This window comes from Capricornis sumatraensis, chromosome 4 (assembly GCF_032405125.1).
Source record: "Capricornis sumatraensis isolate serow.1 chromosome 4, serow.2, whole genome shotgun sequence".
NCBI lineage: Eukaryota > Metazoa > Chordata > Mammalia > Artiodactyla > Bovidae > Capricornis > Capricornis sumatraensis.
In genome coordinates this window covers 21,356,420-21,377,969 of record NC_091072.1, presented here as the reverse complement: position 1 = coordinate 21,377,969, position 21,550 = coordinate 21,356,420, and the positions used below count along the sequence as shown (strand labels likewise).

At 41.6% G+C, this 21,550-nt stretch overlaps 1 protein-coding gene across 1 annotated transcript; it reads right to left on the bottom strand.

Annotated features, from left to right (window-relative positions):
* Nucleotides 1–2,145: 2,145 nt before the first annotated feature.
* TRMT9B (tRNA methyltransferase 9B (putative)) lies at nt 2,146–20,294 on the bottom strand. Its single transcript, XM_068971808.1, has 3 exons — nt 20,141–20,294; nt 11,034–11,207; nt 2,146–4,139 (listed from the first exon to the last, which is right to left on the bottom strand). Exons 1-3 carry the CDS (start codon nt 20,292–20,294, stop codon nt 3,106–3,108), a joined length of 1,362 nt encoding a protein of 453 aa, XP_068827909.1. The 3' UTR covers nt 2,146–3,105.
* Nucleotides 20,295–21,550: the final 1,256 nt, after the last annotated feature.

The following is a 21,550-nucleotide window of genomic DNA, read 5'->3' as shown; positions in this document are numbered from 1 at the left end:
ACTGCTCAGTTGTATCTGACTCTTTGTGACCCCATGGACTACAGCCAGCCAGGCTTCTCTGTCCATGGAATTCTCCAGGCAAGAATACTGAGGTGGGTTGCTGTGCCCTTCTCCAGGGGATCTTCCCAACCCAGGGATCAAACCCACATCTCTTATGTATCCTGCATTGGCAGTAGAGTTCTTTACCACTAGCACCACCTGGGAGGCCCCAAGAATACTAGTTCAGTTCAGTCGCTCAGTCATGTCCGACTCTTTGTGACCCCATGAACTGCAGCATGCCAGGCCTCCGTGTCCATCACCAAACTCCCGGAGTCCACCCAAACCCATGTCCATTGAGTCGGTGATGCCATCCAACCATCTTATCCTCTGTCGTCCCCTTCTCCTCCTCCCCTCAATCTTTCCCAGCATCAGTCTTTTCAAATGAGTCAGCTTTTCGCATCAGGTGGCCAAAGTATTGGATTTTCAGCTTCCACATCAGTTCTTCCAATGAACACCCAGGACTGGTTTCCTTTAGGATGGACTGGTTGGATCTCCTTGTAGTCCAAGGGACTCTCAAGAGTCTTCTCCAACACCACAGTTCAAAAGCATCGATTCTTTGGCACTCAGCTTTCTTTATAGTCCCACTCTTTATAGTTGGACTATAAAGAATACTAGAGAGAGTTGCTACTCCCTTCTCCAGGGAACCTTCCCAACCACAGGTATCAAACCCAGGTCTTCTGCATTGCAGGTGGATTCTTTACTGTCTGAGGCACCAGCGAAGCCCACATATATATAAAGTAAAGAATCTGCCTGCAACATAGGAGCCACAGGAGATGTGGGTTAGAGCCCTGGGTCGAGAAGATCCCCTGGAGGAGGGCATGGCAACCCACTCCATTGTTCTTGCCTGGAGAATCCCATGGACAGAGGAGCCTAGCTGGCTATAGTCCGCTGAATGACAAAGAAGACTGAAGTGACTTAGCACACACATGTGTGTGTGTGTGTGTGTGTGTGTATACATACCTCTCCAAAGACAGAAGTAAGATTTAAGAGTGTTTCTCACATGAATATAACAAAGAGAGATTATCAACTGGAAAGTCAGTTGTTTGCATACAAAATAGTCTGGATGAATAGAATCTTTGTGCTCAGCAGTTGAAGACTGAAAGATTGGTAGTATTAGTGTTTTTTTATTTATATCTTGTCAAATCAAAATTATATGAAAATATTCCTCTCTCAAAAACCATTCTAGAGAGTTAGCTTATACAAAGTGGTGTGTGTGTGTGTGTGTGTGTGTGTGTGTAGGAGGTTGCACATAAAGGTTTGCTCAAAGCTTTTCTGGCGCTGTCTAATGATCTGAGTTCCGCATACGTGGTGGAACTTACATGGTGGCTTTCCTCCCAGAAAGCCATGGCTTTATAAACAGATTTCAAGCAGCAAGGCTGGTAATGAAGATGTATGTGACAACAGACTTCAAGGAGAGGAAAAATCCACTCATAATAGAAGGGTCATCAAGCCTTAATTGTAAGAATGTCTCTGACTCTGAGAACATTTCTTTCCAACAAAAACCCCACTTATACTCATGGCTTAATATCCTCATTTAAGAAATGGAAGACATTAAATTAAATTTTAATTTATATTCCACTTTTATGTCTGTTTTTATCATCCCTCTAATGCAGACTGTGTGCAGAACAATACAAATCATAGATCTCATTTCCACCCAACAACCTCATCAACCGAAAAGGTGATGACACAATCTTATTTTGAAGCCAAGAGAGTAATAAACTTCAGTACTTTCAGATGCACATTAAAAATAACACTTTAAACTTCTTTGAAAGTATCATCAGTATTTTTAGTTAGAGCACAATCACTGAAGAGAAAAAGTTATACTATTGTAGTGATTTCAGTGGAAAGCAAAACAAGAATTGGGTATCCTCCAGGTTTACAGTAGCCCATACAGTAAAAAGGCTTTGTCAAGTGTTGATTCTCTCCTCTTAAGGAACTGTCTGAGACTGTATTCCTGGGTCAACTCATGCCTGCTTTGCCTAATCATAGCTATGTCTCAGTATCCACGACATGGATATAAACAGATCCATGGTTAAAAGTAGACAGATGTGGTGATCAGGCAGTGCCCACCTATCCATTTGTCTATAAAGTGGCAGAAACTGAACCTTTAGTTAGTAAGATTTGATTGTCTAAATTCTTACTACAACCATTAAAATGTAGTCCCTTTCAAGAGGATAAATGCCCAGATATTATTTTTTAAAATCCAATAGTTAGCCCTCCACCAAGTCCAAATATCTTGTACCTTAATGATCTACGTGTATCGAGAACCAACATAAAATGCTGCTTCAACCAGATTTTTATTTTCTAAATATCCCTTCAGTGCATAAGAAAAGCATCATTCCCAGATGAAAATTCATTAGTCAGTCTTGGACTTTCCGTGACTGGATACTCCTGCTTCTAATAAGGTTGGAAAAATTCCTCCTGGATGACTTGCAACGTCTTCTAGTGCCCACATATCTACTCGGTATGCTGACAGTGCCTTTAAAAGCCTTCTGGGCAACATCAGAAACCTTGTTATTTACTTACCTCGAAGCAAGTTCGCTTATCATTTAGAAAAGTTCTCAGAACCCTGCTTGTCTCTCTCCACTATCTCTCACCTTTCTAAAGACTTTAAGCAGAAGCAAGGCCTTGGCCATGAAATCATTGATCACATTTGTGCAGCGGTAAATTATAACTAGAGCTAGGAATTACCCCCTTACTGCATACAAATGATGTTTTTACAAGGTATACTTAAATGCAGAATCTTTTGAAATCACAATATAATACTGAAAAACAGGTACACATGTATTGTTGGGGCAATTCGCCCATATTGGAGTTCATGTTCTAGTGTTTCTTCAGATCTCTTCTATTAACCTTTAACCACAAAGACTTTGTCAGATGCTTTAGATAGCCAAGCACTGTGCTTGACTGAAAAGATGCTGAATTCATAGTCTCTACAGACCAGAATCTAAATGGATTAAACGCAGACCAAATAACAACATTGGATGCCAGTTCCAGGAATCACATCACAAACCCGGTGAGAAGAACGGGGTTCCTCTTTTGGAGGGCGTGTCTGAGATGATCCCATCAGTCACAGCTCTCCCTCTTCTCTGCAATGACACACCAGTTGCCATGGTCATTCCCAGAGCTCAGAATATGGAGCTCCGACACACTCTCCTTCAGCAGGCCACAGAGCTCACCTTCTCGAAACACGTGGTAGTAACGCATAAAGGCTCTGGAATCCAAAACGTTGGGCTGCTGTTCTTCGACAGAAATGGCGTCCCCTGGGTTGGAGTCTGTGGAATCTGCTGCAGAAATCCTCCTCCATGATTTACTACCAGAAGTGGTGCTTTCTTCTAAGTTATCTTCATCCACGCAGCTCTCCTTAGCATTGGTGCCACCCAGAAAATTCCCATCTCCGTTTCTCCTTATGACTCCGGGATGGTCTCCGTTTAGCTGTTTGCATGTGGTGGGCACCCTCAGCCACTCCAGAGGTCCTTGAGACGGCTCCACAAACACTTCCTCATCTAAATTTTGTTCTCCTGCTGACAAAGTCTCTGGATGACCTAAGTCGAAACTTGAGTGTCTTGAAGGCTGGATGGATATTGTGCTATTGGCCCAGCTTTCTGTGCTTTTCAGGGGTCTCACTTTTTCAATTTGCTTCCTCAGAGTGGATTCATCCAGAGATCTAGAGGAAAACCAGGAGCGAAACGATTTCCCCAGTGTGTTATAGAATCCGTTTTCTTCCTCGCCTTCCTTGGAAATATTTGCACAGCAGGTGCCAGCCAGAACAGAGTCGCAGTCCACACTGTGGGACCGCTTCGAGTTGCAGCGCCCCTCAAAACACACGGAACAGGGGCAGGCGGAGCAGGGTGGGTGGTAGGGATGGCCTCTTTCTGGGCGCCCACACGGCTGCTTTCTCCCCGGCTGGCCGGATTCCGAGAGGGGTTGGGAACACAAGGCTTTGTTCCAGGGAACAAGCACATCTTGCTTCTCAAAGTGCCGGTTCTTCTGTTCCATGGCCCAAACATAAATCATCAGCTGGCCCCCAGGAACCAGGACCCTGGCCATTTCTTTTATGGCTCTGATTCTTCTTTGTTTTGTAGAAAAATGATGTATGACTGAAAAAGAAGAAACTGGATCTCAGTGTGTATACACATTTATAGACTAGTATTTTCTATATAAATGCTAGTCTACACATTTATAGACTAGTATTTTCCGTATAACAGTGATGCATTTTTGATGTATACTGGAGTGGGTTACCATTTCCTCCTCCAGGGGATCTTCCCAACCCAGGGATTGAACCTGCATATCTTGCATCTCCTGCATTGGCAGGTGGATTCTTTTCCCACTGTCACCTGAGAAGCCCTTGACATGTGGTAAGTACTTCTTATTTCCTGCAGCTTGGGCAGATGGTAGAAATAGCGCAGACCTGGTTTCAGGAGAAGCATAATTTTTAACTTTGTTTCCTATATCAGCAGACCCTGGAGATACTGTGGGTTTGCTTCCAGACTACTGGAATGAATAAAGTCACACGAATTCTTGGTTTCCCAGTGCATATAAAAGTGATATTTACACTATACTGTAATCAGTTAAGTGTGCACTAGCATTATGTGTTAAAAAACAACATATGTACCTTAATTTAAAAATATTGCTAAAAACTGCTAACCATCCCCTGAGCCTTCAGTAAGTCATAATCTTTTTGCAGCAGTACACCCAAGATCACAGGTCACCACGCAAAGATAATGATAATGAGAAAGTTGAAAATGTTACCAGAATTACTAAAATGTGACACAGGGACACAAAGTGAGCAAACGCTGTTGCCAGAACAGTGCCAATAGACAACAGGCTCAGTGCAAGGTTGCCCCAACCTTCCATTTGTAAAAATGCAGTGTCCGCAAAGTACAATAAAATGAGATATGCCTCTAAGAGGAGAGTGAAAAAGTTGGCTTAAAGCTCAACATTCAGAAAACGAAGATCATGGCATCCGGTCCCATCACTTCATGGCAACAGTGTCAGACTTTATTTTTTTGGGCTCCAAAATCACTGCAGATGGTGATTGCAGCCATGAAATTAAGAGACGCTTACTCCTTGGAAGAAAGGTTATGACCAACCTAGATAGCATATTCAAAAGCAGAGACATTACTTTGCCAACAAAGGTCCGTCTAGTCAAGGCTATGGTTTTTCCAGTAGTCATGTATGGATGTGAGAGTTGGACTGTGAAGAAGGCTGAGCACCAAAGAATTGATGCTTTTGAACTGTGGTGTTGGAGAAGACTCTTGAGAGTCCCTTGGACTGCAAGGAGATCCAACCAGTCCATTCTAAAGGAGATCAACCCGGGGATTTCTTTGGAGGGAATGATGCTAAAGCTGAAACTCCAGTACTTTGGCCACCTCATGTGAAGAGTTGACTCATTGGAAAAGACTCTGATGCTGGGAGGGATTGGGGGCAGGAGGAGAAGGGGACGACAGAGGATGAGATGGCTGGATGGCATCACTGACTCGATGGATGCGAATCTGAGTGAACTCCAGGAGTTGGTGATGGACAGGGAGGCCTGGCGTGCTGGGATTCATGGGGTCGCAAAGAGTCTGACATGACTGAGCGACTGAAATGAACTGAACTGAACTGAATCTTGGACAATTATTTAACTTCTCTGGACTTTGTCTCTTCATGTATAAGAAGACACCTAGAATGAACAATCTGTAAGGCCTCTTCCAGTTCTAGAATCCTGTGAATTTTGTTAGCCAGAAAAATGACCAGTGTGAATTAATAAAATTTGAAAGGGAGAGCTAACCCTAAGTTAGGTAAATGTTCCCTAGTAGAATTCTATGAAATAACTTGTTGTTTTAATGAATGATTTGTACTTCTGAAGCATCACAAATTGAACCCGGGTCTCCTGCATTGTAGGCAGATGCTTTACCATCTGAGCCAGTCATTGTTATTAAGATTGATACCATTGGTTGATTAATACAGTTGGTTAATAAGTTAATCAAGCAAGTGTAAGTAGAGAAAATGTTAAAAAAAATTTCTGTTTAGAAAATGCTAAGGTAAGCCGTCCAACCTCCAGACCAAATGATTCCTTATAATTTTTCATAATGTTAATATAATATGAAATTGTATTTACTTAAGAAAAAGCAGCTTACAGGTCACTGTTTTACTTGCAGTTCTTTGCAAGTTAAAATGAGAGTCAAGTGGGATTGCCTGTATCTAGTCTTAGGGGGGTTATTAGATGCATTTTTATCAAACAGTATTTAGAAAGTACTTGTCTGTTGTCTGTGGGGTCTCACAGAGTCGGACACGACTGAAGTGACTTAGCAGCAGCAGCAGCAGTCTGTGAGCTCCTAGAGTTTAATCACAGTGTGTCAAGAAGAAACATCACATTATTTTTCCTCACACAAGCTTATCACTTATTTCAGGTAGGAAATTGGCTCTAAAGAGAGTCTGGACATTGCTGCTCAGATGTGAGTACAGAGCAGGTGAAACAGTGCCTGTAACCTTAGCATAATGCATGCATGCTAAGTTGCTTCAGTCGTGTCCGACTCTGTGCGACCCCATAGACGGCAGCCCACCAGGCTCCTCTGTCCCTGGGATTCTCTAGGCAAGAATGCTGGAGTGGGAAATTGGCTCTAAAGAGAGTCTGGACATTGCTGCTCAGATGTGAGTGCAGAGCGGGTGAAACAGTGCCTGTAGCCTTAGCATAATGCAGAAGTACAAATAAATCTCTTTAGTTTACACGGCACAGAGAGCTGTCAAAGCGAGATTATCCAAGAGGTACACTTTGTGTTGTTCCCAGTCAGGTTTGCTTTCCCATCAGCAGAGCACAAACCCTGGTTTCTCTTACTATGCCATGCAGACACCTAGAGGCACGAGGTTCAAATGCATGTAAGTTATTTATTTACAGCTGTGCTGGGTCTTGGTTGCTGCATGGGTTTTTCTCTAGTTGTGGCTACCCTCTGGTTGCAGCACGCAAGCTGCTTATTGTGGTGGTCTTGTGGCAGAGCACAGGCTCCGGGCCTTGCGGCTTCAGTAGTTGTGACCCACGGGCTCAGTAGTCGCAGCTCCCGGGCTCTAGAGCACAGACTCAGTAGTTGGGTGCACTGGCTTAGTTGCTCCCTGGCATGTTGGATCCTACCAGATCAGGGATTGAACCTGTGTCTTCTGCATTGACAGGCGGATTCTTTACCACTGAGCCACCAGGGAAACCCTCAGATGTATTTAGAGAACAAGACACCAGCGTATTTTGTCCTGGATCTAGCAGTGACCGGCTTTGTGATCGTTGGCTGATCACTTTACTTCACTAGGTGTCAGGCTAGTGACACTGAAGAATGAGCCCTTTGCAAAGTTCAGTTTGAAAGCGTACACTCTTTTTTTAAAAAAATTTATTGACGTCTTTTAAAATTTTTGTTATTTTTTGGCCACACCATGCAGCAAGCAGGGCCTATGGGATCTTAGTTCCCCACCCAGGGCTCCAACCCAGGCCTCCTGCATTGGGAGTGCAGAATCTTAACCACTGGGCCACCAGAAAGTAACGCCCCAAGCTTACACTTCTTGAGTAGTGTCTCGGTCAATGAGCCGAAAGGGGGCAGGGAAGTCAGGATTGAGTCAGACTTAGGCGAGCACTAACATTCAGATCTGTGACTACCCCTGGTCGTTAATATCTCCCATGGCTTGCACCTAATTCACCCTGAAGCTTCCGTGGGTGTGTTTTTTAAACGCAGTTGATCCTTGTCACCTGTGGATTCTGTGTCCACAGATTCGCCCACTCACTAAAATATGTTATAACTTCAGAACTCTGCATGCTCAGCATTTTTGTGGTCATTCCTTGACGTGCATAGAACAACCAAGAAGCTGAGCGTCCTCAGGCACATGTTCCCAGCTGGGGCCTGAGGAGGAGCTGCTCCGCCTTCTGTCTCCGCTCCGGCAGTGCCAGCAAGTGTCCTCTTCACGGTCTATTTAGTGCCGTGTGTTTTGCATTTTTGTGTTTTTGTTCATGATTTCTCTGTTGACTAATTGACAAAAAATATTGTGACCAGAGGCTTACAAGAACCTAATCCTGTATTTCCCCTGGGAGCAATGGTTTGGTATTTGTTAATTCAGTGTTCACAGGACATTATAGAAGATAACTTCTGTGAATAATTAGAATTGACTGTATTCTTGTGTTTTGACTGTGAGAGGGGAAAAACACCATTAAAATAGGATGATTTTAATACAGTAGTGTCTTTTTAGCAGACTTTATAGGCCTTCAACATTTTAGGATTCTTGGCTTCAGAAGTTTTGTTTTTAAGGAAGAATATCTTTATACTTTTCATTCCTTAATATTGCTTATGTGATAATCCATTTTAATACCATAATTTCACCCAGGAAATATCTGAATCTTTTATAGATTTAACATATAATACTAAGTAGCTTTTAAGCCAGATGTTTCAGAAAAAGAAACATAATACATATAAAATGTATTATACATGCCTGTACACACATATTCTGTTAAGAAACATTGTAAATAAGTGGGACTTAAAGATGTATTTATATGAATTATCAATGTCAGGAAACTGTGTTGAATTTTAAAGAATAGAAAAGTCCCTTGTTGTTTAAAAATCATAATTTAAAGGCAAAAGTAGCACTTGGTGTATGTTTCCTGTAGGATAGGGTGTTGATTGAACACATGGGTAGGTTGAATTCAGCGATTGGATTCCAGAATCATATGAGGTTACATGTAGTCATCTTAAAAGTCCTGTTATATCTTGGTATTTTATGATGTATTGTTATTTAGTTTTTCAGGTGTGTCTCATTTGACTATAATTATTCAGAATCTATGGGTTTAGTATGAAGCAGAATTTTACAACCTCAGCACTATTGGCATTTTTAAACAAGCTGGGTAATTCTTTATTGCAAGGCAGTGGGGACCAAGTAGACAACAGTTGAGCATACAATACTCAGTTGTGCCAACCAAAAATGCCTCCAAACGTTGACAGATATCCCCTGAGAGTGGGGTACAGTATAATCTCAATTTGAGAACCACCGACATGAAAAGTTGGTTTACACCATTTGAATATATGGACAAACTTTTATAAAAATTTTATCATTCTATTCTAAAAGTAAGTAGAAAGACTGTTTCTTTTTGTTATCTGTCAGTAAAACATAAGGAATGTATAATTGGGTTTGATGCCTACCCTCTCATATTATTATTAAGAGACATGGAAAATATATATTTATGTATTTAAAAATAGTAAAAATATATTTCTTCATGTTAAGCAAGAAATGCCAACATACATATTCTAAATAGGGAAGTAAATCTATATGGACATAGGAGAGACAGTTTAGTGAAATTTCCCCTAGTTCTAAATGTAAAAACTAACTGGAAAATGACCACAGTTCATAAAAACATATGCTGGGTTTCCACTGAAGGAAGCATTTTTCACTGGAAGATGGCAGCCAGCTGTTCTCATCTCCTCTTCAGGCAAGAGACTTCAGCTGACCGAAAAGAAGGACTCAACAATGTACAACATGGAGCATTTTCTGAAAGAGCAAAGTTGGTCAGTAGTCCCACGCACCAGCAGTGGTTCAGCAGCACAGCCTGTTTGTAGGTAGCTGGCCGCAGAAACTCTACAACTAACGTAAGCAAAAGAAGAGCGAGCACTTCTCTGACCTCTCTGCAGTTTCCAGTTCTTCAGGTGGCGTGACCAAACCAAAAACTTCCTACTGAAGATTCAGAGGACAGTGTAATGTTTCTTGGTTCAACAAGAATCCCTTCTCTTAATTCTTACAACCAAATGGAGTTAACAGTTTCAAAAGCAGAGAAGCAGGGCTGTCAAAGAGCAGGTTTCCATGGCAACCACCTCTTGCCAGTCCTAACTGGTTCCAAGGTCATGACATCCAGGTCTGCATCCCCTCACTTTGCAAATATACAGTCCCCAACTAGTGTTAATAAATTGATTTCTTGTTTATTTCAGGAGAGAGCAAATAGTCGTATTCTGTATCTTTATTAATAGCTAGCAGTCAGTTTTGTACAGATTCACTTTGCTTTGATAAAGCTTGTTATATTCAAATATGTTAATTATTTTAAAAGTGTGTTGGAGGAAATACTTTGCCTTGCACAAGATTTCTCACTTTGGAAAAGAATTTGGCATAATATTCCCTTACATAGCATGATTCCCTAGCATATTTAAATATGAGCAACATACTAGGTTTCAGGAATACATGTATTGGGTAAAATGAGCCTTGTGATCAGTCAGTTGTGTCTGACTCTTTGCGACTCCATGGACTGTAGCCTGTCAGGCTTGTCTGTGCATGGGATTCTCCAGGCAAGAATACTGGGGTGGGTTGCCATTTCCTCCTCTAGGAAAATGAGCCCGATCTGTACATACCTCAGGCATGGATTTTTGCTGTTTCTTTTCATTTTTGGCATGTGTATTTTATGGGCACACTTGTTGGGAGAATATGACTGGTGTATTCCCTAGATTTTTGAATGATCTCTGACAGTGAGAGAACAGGGGGGCAATGTAAAACCAGGGCAGCCTGTGACCAGGCGGGCCTGTCTTCCCCAGAGACTTCTGTACCATGAGTGGCAGGTTGGTGACATCCTTCCAGTGACAGTCAGTGCATTACTCTTAGAATATTCTGCTAGTAAAGGCCACACTTGTGGGCTGAAAAAAGTAGTATGACTTCTAGAGATCTACTTCATGTTGTAAGAAGCTGGCTTCATTTCAGTAGAGCAAAGTACTGTTTTCAATGAGTACAGCCCTAATAGTTTGTCATTCATAAGTGGAAGAAACTGGAATGAGTCATCCAAAAGAGGAAAGCAACAGTTTGAAGGTTAAACTAGATAAAAGAATCTCATGTACCACTGTAAGTACACTTAAAATTAAATAATTCAGTTGAAATATATTTTTAAAAATTAGATTAAATGAATTACATGGATCTTTCTACAAAGAATGGATGTTGAGTTGTGAGAGTGTCCTCAACCAGGTAACATTATTCTCACGGTGAAGAGCGACCCTGTGATGGGGTTGCCTTACCACCTATGGAGATGATGGCATCGAAGCCCTGATCCCTGAAGGGGAGGTTAAGGTTGTCACACACCATGACTTCACAGCCTCTGCTCCGGGCAATCTCGACCAATGGTGCACAGTAGTCACAGCCCAGGGTATGTACCTGACTGTTCACTTTCAGATACTTTCCAGTCCCACAACCTGTAAGAGAAAAATCTGTGTTACACGCTATCCTTAGTGGAAAATGCAATACTACCAGTTACTTTGTCTTGCTGCTGCTGCTGCTAAGTCACTTCAGTTGTGTTCAACTCTGTGTGACCCCGTGGACTATGGCCCACCAGGCTCCTCCATCCATGGGATTTTCCAGGCAAGAGTGCTGGAGTGGGGTGCCATTGCCTTCTCCATACTTTGTCTTAGGGAATAGCAATAACTTGATACAGGCCAACCTTGGCGATATTGCGGGTTCCATTCCCGACCATGGCATTAAAGCAGTGTTGGAATAAAGTGAGTCACGTGACATTTTTTTGGCCTCTTAGTGCATTTAAAAATGGTGTTTACACTGCAGTCTTTTCAGCATGCAGCAGCATTAAGTCTACAAAAACCATGTACATACCTCATTTTTTAAATAGGGTATTGCTGAAAAATGTTTACCATCATCTGAGCCTTCAGCAAGGTGTAAGTGTTTCTTCTGGTGGAGGGTTTGAAATACAGGGAGAATCACCAAAATGTGACAGAGAGACACAAAGTGAGAACATGCTCTTGGAAAAATGGCGCCAGTAGACTTGCTCAAGGCCAGGTTGCCACAAACCTTCAGTTGGTGCAAAACACAACACAGTATCTGGGAAGTGCAATAAAATGAGGTCTCACCAACCAAGACAGAACCCCCAGCATGGATTGCAGGCAGGCAGATGAAGAGCCTTCAGAGAGCATGGATGTGTTCATACATAGAGAAAAGGAGATGGAAATAGGAAAAGGAAATATTATTTATTGACTATTTAATAAGGTCATGTGAGAGTTGGACTGTGAAGAAAGCTGAGCGCCAAAGAATTGATGCTTTTAAACTGTGGTGTTGGAGAAGACTCTTGAGAGTCCCTTGGACGGCAAGGACATCCAACCAGTCCATTCTGAAGGAGGTCAGCCCTGGGATTTCTTTGGAAGGACTGGTGCTAAAGCTGAAACTCCAGTACTTTGGCCACCTCATGCGAAGAGTTGACTCATTGAAAAAGACTCTGATGCTGGGAGGGATTGGGGGCAGGAGGAGAAGGGGACGACAGAGGATGAGATGGCTGGATGGCATCATGGACTTGATGGACGTGAGTCTGAGTGAACTGCGAGAGTTGGTGATAGACAGGGAGGCCTGGCGTGCTGAGATTCATGGGGTCGCAAAGAGTCAGACACGACTGAGCAACTGAACTGAACTGACTGAATAAGGTCATGTCCATAGGGGTTTCTTAACATGATAGCACAAGCAAGAAATGTCAGCTGGCCCCCAACAGATAGTAATATTATTTGTATTATTATTTAATAATAATAATATAACAATATTATTATAATAAAATTTAATAATTTCATAATAAATATAATAGCATTTTATATTATATTTATAATATATTATAATATAATTATAACAAAATATTATAATAATATACATTATTAATAGTATTATTAATAGTAGTGATATTATTGTTAATCTTAACTATTATTAATAATAATAGTTCCCTAGTACAAGTTCCCTAGCACAAGCAAGAAATGTCAGGTGGCCCCCAGCAGATAGTAATAGTTCCTAGTATTATTATTTAATAATAATAACATAATAATATTTTATTATAATAATAATTTTATCATGAATATAATATAATTTTATATTATATTATAATTATAATAAATTTTAATAATATATAATATCATTAATACTATTATTAATAATAGTAGTGCTATTATTGCTGATCCTATTATTAATAATAACAGTTCCCTAGTATTCTAGTGATAGGGTCCAGTCTGTTTATAAGTTACTTTCACATACATATTTCTCTAGATTTATGTGTTCTGGGCATTTAGTCTTGTGTTATCAAAACTTCTTACAACTTGCCGCTATGTAACAACTTTTCAATTTCTATAACAGCTTATAAAATAAGTTATACAATGGAACGGGCCTTTCAGAAACTTAAAATTTGAATGAAAAAAAGGGTTTCAGTATCTTTTTATGCAGTCTGTTGTCAGTGCTAGCTCTTGTAAGTTTATTTTTAAAAAACTTCTTTATTTGTCCACTTATGGCTGTGCTGGCTCTTTGTCACTGAGCGCAGGCTTTCTCCGCTTGCGGAGAGTGGGGGCCAGTCTTCGTTGCCGTGTGCTGGCCTCTCACCGTGCTGGCCTCTCTCGTTGCAGCTCCCGGGCTCTAGAGCAGCGGCTCAGCGCTGATGACTTGCCCTGCGGCCTGTCGGGTCCTCCTGGACCAAGGATCAAACCTGCGCCCCCTGTGCTTGCAGGCAGATTCTCAACCACCGGACCACCAGGGAAGTCCTCTAACAAAGAACTATTTTTTCTTAAATAAACCAGTTTTGACATTTGCTTTCCAGTGCCAGAGACCCAGATAATTCTAGGTTCACACAGCGCCTAGATTTAGATCAGTCAGATTTCCCTGATATTATGCTGAAGAAGCTAGTGACATAAAGAAACGGTCACCTTGAAACAAAACATTCCATGGTCTAGTGTCTAGTATTCTGTTCTAGCGCAGACATATCATCTATTTCTTTTTTTCAGAAATATTTAAAGATCTCAGTAGAGCTTATATCCCTGCCTACTGGCATTAGCTGTATATTTTTTTGCCTGAAAGATACCTACCACTATTCAAAGATGATTCAGTTGCTGCTTTTGAAATACATCACAACACTCTTCGATGATAACTCCTTAATAGGAGCTAATCAAAATTATATGAGACACTAAAAACATAATTAAGATTCACCAATGCCAGCTGAGACAGTGGAGAGCTTGTGAATAGAAAATAAGATTTCCAGCTTTATTATTTCAGTCTAAATGACTGACGTCTTAGAAATATTTTAGATGTCATAGCCATACTCCCTAAGAATGCTTTTGAGAAAAAGGATCCAATGTGTGAGAGCAATCATGGGGAAAATATAATCCATAAAGTATTTTAAAATTGAAATCCCGAACATTTCAAAGATGATGCTCATATTTTAAGAAAAATAACCTTGTAAATTTTTCTGCTGTTTTGAACTGGCTCAGGGGATACATTTAGAAAAATAAAAGGGGAAATTACTTCCAAGATACTAATAAAAACAGGTTCATGAGATATTAGAGCTAGAGGGATGTGTTCAGAGAGCATCTGGTAGCAATGAGGAAACTGAGGTCCTCTTGGATCTTATAGTCTCCTGAAGGGTTTCCAGTGCTCCTGATGCCCTTGATCTATCCCATATTCATTTCTTGGTGTGTGTGGGGGGGGTGGGGGTGGGGGTGGGGATGCTGTGCTGTTCTGCTTGCAGGGATCTTAGTTCCCTGACCAGAATTGAACCCTGAGCACCGAGTCCTAACCCCTGGACCACCAGGGAATTCCCTCATGTTCATTTCTAACAGCATTCTTTTTTCTTTCTTGGTTCTGAATACCTATTGAATTGCTTTATAATGTTGTGTTAGTTTCTGCTGTACAACGAAGTGAGTCAGCTATAAGTATACACATATCCCCTCCTTCTTGGACCTCCCTCCAACCCCCAGCCTCTCGGTCATCACAGAGCACCGAGCTGAGCTCCCTCAGCTATCCAGCAGCTTCCCACTAGCTCTCTATTTTACACATCATAGTGTATGTAGGTCTGTGCTGCCCTCCCAGTTCGTCCAACATGGCATTCATTTTTGAAGATAGTAATGGGACTCCTGAATACAGGGCAATTATCTGTTTCCTGAGTGCAGAACTGGAGGTGCTAGAGAGGGGAGATTTTATCCTAATGAGGAAATGAAGAATACTGCCAAGCCTAGTCACCCCATTATCTTAAACAAGCAAGAAGTAAATCAGAACGCTTTTGATTCGGCAGCTCCTGTACACAGCAGTCATGCTCCTTTACAAAATCTCATTAAATGATAACCTCCTGTAGTACTGCAGAGCAACAATAGCAGGTGTCTGCGTGCTTCCGTCCCCCTCTATTCCGTATTCTGCACCACAGTAGAGCTCAGGAAGAAAACAGATAATTACCTCAGTTCAGCAAGATGTTTTGGCCCATGGTGAGTAAGTACTTGCTAGAAATAATTAATCTGAATGTTCCCTCTGAAGTTTGCAGAAAGAGCTACATTTTTAAAATTGAAGTGTTTTTTTTTTTTTTTCCTTTTCTTTTCTTTTTGGCTAAGACCTTATCTGAAAGAGAATTCTCTTTTCCTTTGGGAAAAGGAAGAATACAGCCTATTTATTTCTCCTAAACCTTTTGAAGTCAGAGATGAGGGAATATGTTTTGTTCTGTAGGCATGGTGCCTGCCCCTTAGTAGGAGCTCTAAATTTTTATTGACTCAGAGAAGAAATGGTAATTAGAGAATGACTTAGCAAAATAAGTCTGACCGCAGAATATGGGGAAAATAATTGAGAGTTAAAAGGCAAAAAGGAACTTTGATTATTGAAAAATTAGTTTTAGTTATGTGTACAAAAATAAAAATCTCAATACTGTTAGGATAGTTGTCTCTGATGTCAGGTAAAAAGGTCACCTTGCACAGAAAGGAATATAGCTCTGGTCTTTATTTTGCTTCTAAACTAATCAAAGTAAAGATTTTAAGCCGAAGAACACCCACCATGTACCATGTTCTTTTTAAATATTATAGTCTATTTGTATTCATAATTTATCAGTTTAAGACTTTGTTGAGTTGAGAGAAATGTGAGTTTTATATATAAGGATAAGGTTATGCTGAAAGGGATTGGCTAGCCAAATATGGTTCTGTTTTATTTATTTTTTGTCAGAATACAGATGATTTACAATGTTGTGTTAGTTTCAGGTGTACAGCAAAGTGAATCAGCTATACATACACATATATCCCCTCTTCTTTTCAGGTTCTGTTCCCTCATCAGTGATGACCGATTGTTGAGTAGAGCTCCCTGTGCTCTTCTCAGCAGGTTCTCATTAGTTCCCTACTTTGCATACAGTAGTGTGTATATGTCAGTCCCACTCTCCCAGCTTATCCCTGGCATGTACCCTCTTCTAATGGCCTTAAGTTAGTAGCCCATTTCAGGAAAAGGTTGCCTTCATTGTACAAGCTACAGTATTTCCTAAAGGTACTTTCATTCTGCTATCTTTGAATCTTCAGTGCTCTTTATAATTAGACACAGTTGCTCTCCCTTCATTCCTGATCCCTCCCTGAAGACATAGTTCAGGAATCATCATCGTACACCTCAGCAGATCAGCTTTGCTGGGGAACAGGGTGATTGATGTGCTTAATAGAATTTAGCCAATAAACAGTTGCACCACTAAAACAGCATAGCATAGCATCCCCATGTGGGCAACTGGAGCCCAGTTACCTTGCATGTTTGTTACCTATGCAAAGTTTTATTAATCATCAATACTGGAGTGGGTAGCCTATCCCTTCTCTAGGGGATCTTCCCAATCCAGGAATCAAACCGGGGTCGCCTGCATTGCAGGTGGATTCTTTACCAACTGAGCTGTGAGGGAAGCCCAAATCATTAATTACAAATTGCTAATCTAAATACCAGTCAAATTAGCCAGCATAGACTTGATTTTTTTAACTAAGTGGAAAACCGAGAACGAAAAAGTATTTCCTTCGGAGGATAGTTCTCTTGTTCTGTGGGCTTCCCTGGTGGCTCAGTGGTAAAGAATCCGCCTGCAGTGTGAGAGACACAAGCTCAGTCCCTGGGTTGGGAAGATGCCCTGGAGTAGGACATGGCAGCCCATTCCAGTGTTCTTGATTGGAGAATCCCATGGACAGAGGCGCCTGGAGGGCAACAGTCCGTTGGGTCACAAAGAGCCGGACACAACGGAGTGACTAACAGTGTTGTTCTCCTTCCTTTCCTCTACTAATCCCTTTGGATTCTTTCCTTTTTATTGATTTTTCTTAATTTCAATTTTATTTTTAACTTATCTTTCATTGTATAATTAATCCTACTATTTATTGAGTAGTAAAAAACTATAAATAACATAAAAATCAAAAGATGCAGATGAATAAAATAACATTTGGATTTCCAAGCGCAGTGGTATAGAATCTGCTAGCCAGTGCAGGAGACACAAGAGACGTAGTTTCGATCCCTGGGTTGGGAAGACCCCCTGGAGAAGGAAATGGCAACCTGCTCCAGTATTCTTGCCTGGAAAATTCCATGGACAGAGGAGTCTGGTGGGCTACTGTCCATGGGGGTCACAAAGAGTGGGACAGGACTGAGCTACTGAGCACACAAAATTTACTAAATGGATTTGCACAGGGATACTTAAAGAATGTTATTTGTGCTGTAATTCGTAGTAGCAAAATGTAGCAAACAACATACATAGCTGTTGGTGTGGTGTTACTAGCATAGAAAGCTATGCAGCTTTTCATACTCAATAGCTATAGAACAAACACTATGCTGTGCTGTGCTGAGTCGCGTCCGACCCTTTGCAACCCTTTGGACTGTACTCTGCGAGGCTCCTCTGTCCGCAGGATTCTCCAGGCAAGAATACTGGAGTGGATTGCTATTCCCTTTTCCTGGGGACCTTCCTGACTCAGGGATCAAACCCACATCTCCTGTGTCTCCTGCATTCCAGGGGGATTCTTTTGATCTCAATATACAAAGAGACAAAAGCTAGCTGTATTGTGTATAACATACTGATTTGTGTAATTGAAAAAGGTAAGGCTACCCAGGCACATACTTACGTGCACAGATATGCTTATATTTATGTGAAGTTTCTCAAGAGTAAACAAGAAGCTAAGAGCATAGTGCCTCTGATGGTTACTTGGTGCTGGGAGCTGGCATGGGAAGATAATTCTCACTATACATTTTTATGTACCTTTGTTACTAAGCCATTTAAATGGATTACCTATCAAAAAAATTTAAGCAATTTGTATTCCCCTAATATTCAGACTGTTTACTCATATGGTTTCATCATATTGGTCTTTCATACTGACTCTGAAGAAAGTTCTGTTGATTAAGAAAATTACTTTTTTTTTTCTATCAGGTATGCTGCACTTAGTTTTACCTAGTTTGATTTTGGTTTTTTACTTCCCTTATATTTATGTCTAGATTTCTGCCTTGTAGAACCTTTTAAATTTTATGCAGTCAAAAATACTAAATGCAGTCAATCTTCCTTACTCACAGATCAGTATTTGCATGCGCATCTATTTGCTGATGTTTATTTGTAATGCCAGAGCCTGTACTGACAGTGCATGAGTGTCTTTAAACAGAAACACACATGAAACAAGATTAGGTGTTGACCAGTTTTGTGACCACAGGCTCATAGGAACTTAATCCTGTATTTCCCCTTGGGGTGCCAATTCAGTGTTCACTAATTCTGGGTTCACAGGAGCTTTATAGAATCTGACTTCTGTAAATGACGACAATCAATTGTATTTTCTTTCATGGTTTCTGACTTGTGTCATGCATGGAGATGCCTTTGGCTTTTGAAAATATTTTTTAAAATAACATAGTCGTCCTCTAGCCCTTTAATCACTTTATTTTCTTATATTTAAATCTTTGCTCCATTTGGAATTTTTGATGTAAGATATAATCAGGCTTCCCTGGTAGCTCAGACAGTAAAGAATCTGCCAGCAATGTAGGAGATCCAGGTTCAATCCCTGTGTTGGGAAGATCCCCCAGAGAAGGAATGGCTGCCCACTTCAGTACTCTTGCCTAGAGAATTCCATGGACAAAAGAGCCTGGTGGGCTGCGGTCCATGGGATCGCAGAAAGTCAGACACGACTGAACAACTAACACGCACCTTTTTTCATGAGAAAGTAGCGAATACATTCTGTTGTCTCCAAACCTTTTCATCCCAATTGATTTAAGATCCTGGTACTTTGCTTATATTATGAGTGGTAAGAGTTCCAAACCCACCGCATCTTCTGAAACCAGTTTTTTTTTTTTTTTTAAGTTAACACGATAGAGATATTTTTAAAGATTCTCCACTTCTACATGATATGTACCCCTTCTTCGAATTCTACCCTGCTCGCACCATCTTTAACAAGCTGAAAGCCCTGGGCACATCTATTTCTCTCACCAGCATTTTGACTGAATGTCAAATTAAACGGAACTTGTGACTCCAGACTTACGATTTATACAGGTCCTGTGTGCATGCAGTTGCTAGAGAGCAGATTTAGGTGGGAATGCTTCCAGTGGAATCATACCTTGTCTTAAAACTTAACCTGAGCTCTCCTGGGCCGGGGCTACACTTCTAGATTCCAAAACCTACTGAGCCGAAAACTTCCCAGCAAATCAGGGATTATGAAGATATAATCCAATTTATGTTCTAATAATAAAACACCTACAGAATAGTTAAGGGAAGGAATTCCTGAGATTCTTAAGAGGTGATAGGGCTTCTTGTGAGTGTATATTAGTCACTCAGTTGTGTCCAACTCTTTGCGACCCTACGGACTGTAGCCCTCCAGGCTCCTCTGTCCATGGGATTTCCCAGGCAAGGATACTGGACTGGATAGCCAGTCCCTTCTCCAGGGGGCTTCCTGACCCAGGGATCGAACCCAGGTCTCCTGCTTTGCAGGCAGATTCTTAACTGTCTGAGCCACCAGGGATGCCAGATAGAACCTCTTTTATATACACAATTCTGGCTTTTCTGTAGAAGGCGTGGAAGCCCCTCAAGGTGAGCCACCAAAACACTGTCCTCCCACATGTGAAGGAATCTACATTTAAAATGGTCAGACTCACAAGCGGCCATTTCAGTCCAGGCAGATTCAGCCAAGGTCGGGTTGATTTGTGAAAGGATATGCACAAAGGCTCTGAGAAGACTGCTTCTGTCTAAATGTAGATTTGGGGAACTTTTCTACTTTCTCGTGTGACCTCATGAATTTCTGCTATAAAGTGAATATTCTAGGTGCTGACATGCCAAGGACACAGTTTCAGACTTCCGGTTAGAACAGAGATGAAAAATGAATCTGAAAAGGAAAGGCACGGAGTATATACACATCAGACTGTGTGGCCCTGCCCGGGTTACCTATGTCGGCGATGAGACTGCCTGGCTTCTGCTCCTGGAGGAACTGGCGGACGCGGGGCCAGGCTTTGCTCTGCAGGTCACTGAAGTAGGGTGCGGTGCTCTCGTACACATCATGCACGTGCTGCTTCTCCAGCTGGGCGGCTGCATGGTCCATCCTGGGGAGAGTGGGGCCGTGCCAGGGGATGCGGTTCAGAGTGGGCACCGGGAATGGCTGATGGAGATGCAAGTTTCCTAAAATGGGAACTTACGACTGCCAAGGTTATGGTGTTTTTATTTTAAAATTACTTACTTTTTAATTGAAGGATAACTGCTTGACAGAATTGTGTTGTTTTCTGCCAAACATCAACATGAATCAATCAGAGGTATACATATGCCCCCTCCCTCTCTTACAAACTGCAAAGTACACAGCCTTCACCGGAACCTCACCAGCATTGTCGAAAGACTAGCAGATGCATCGCTCTTAGCTGTACATCTTCAGAAAACAGTCATTTGGGAATGAGCTAACTGTAATGTGTTTCTGTGCAAGATGAGGCCTTAATTTTGGAAACATATACAAAGGTCTTAGCAGTGGTTCACTTTGGATAAAGCTCTTCTCTTGGATGCTAAAGAGATTAAAATTTTATAGCATGCATTTTGCAACTCCGGTCCAATCACAAAGTCCGATTGATTCTACCTTTTGAATGTCTTCGGATTCCAACCATTTTCTTCACATCCTACTGATTCTGTTTTAGAAAAGACCTCATTTCTTGTTTCAATTACTTCAACCACCTGTAAATGTTTTTTTTGGTCCCTTCAGTCTCTTTCCTTCAGTTATGCCACAAGTGTTTTTCTAAAACCATAAAACTGTGCTGCTCCCTATCTTGCTGCTGCTGCTACTAAGTCGCTTCAGTCGTGTCTGACTCTGTGTGACCCCATAGATGGCAGCCCACCAGGCTCCCCCGTCTCTGGGATTCTCCAGGCAAGAACACTGGAGTGGGTTGCCATTTCCTTCTCCAATGCTTGAAAGTGAAAAGTGAAAGTGAAGCCGCTCAGTTGTGTCGGACTCTAAGCGACCCCATGGACTGTAGCCTACCAGGCTCCTCCCATGGAATTTTCCAGACAAGAGTACTGGAGTGGGTTGCCATTGCTCCCTATCTTAGACTTCTTCAAAGGCATTTTATGGCTTGTCTGCTCAAGGCCGGGTGTCTCAGGAGGGTATCCATGGCTCTTTCTGATCTGGCCTTCACTTACCTCTTGCAGCGATTTCTCACCTTCCTTCCCCAGCATCGGGGCACGTGTCATACTTAGTGACCCGGGGTTTCTCAGACTTGATGCATCCTCTCTCATCCAGGGGCTGGTACAGATTCTGTGCCTTACCTGGCTAACTTCTATTTATTCTTGGCCCAAGCATCACCTCTTCCAGAAGGACTT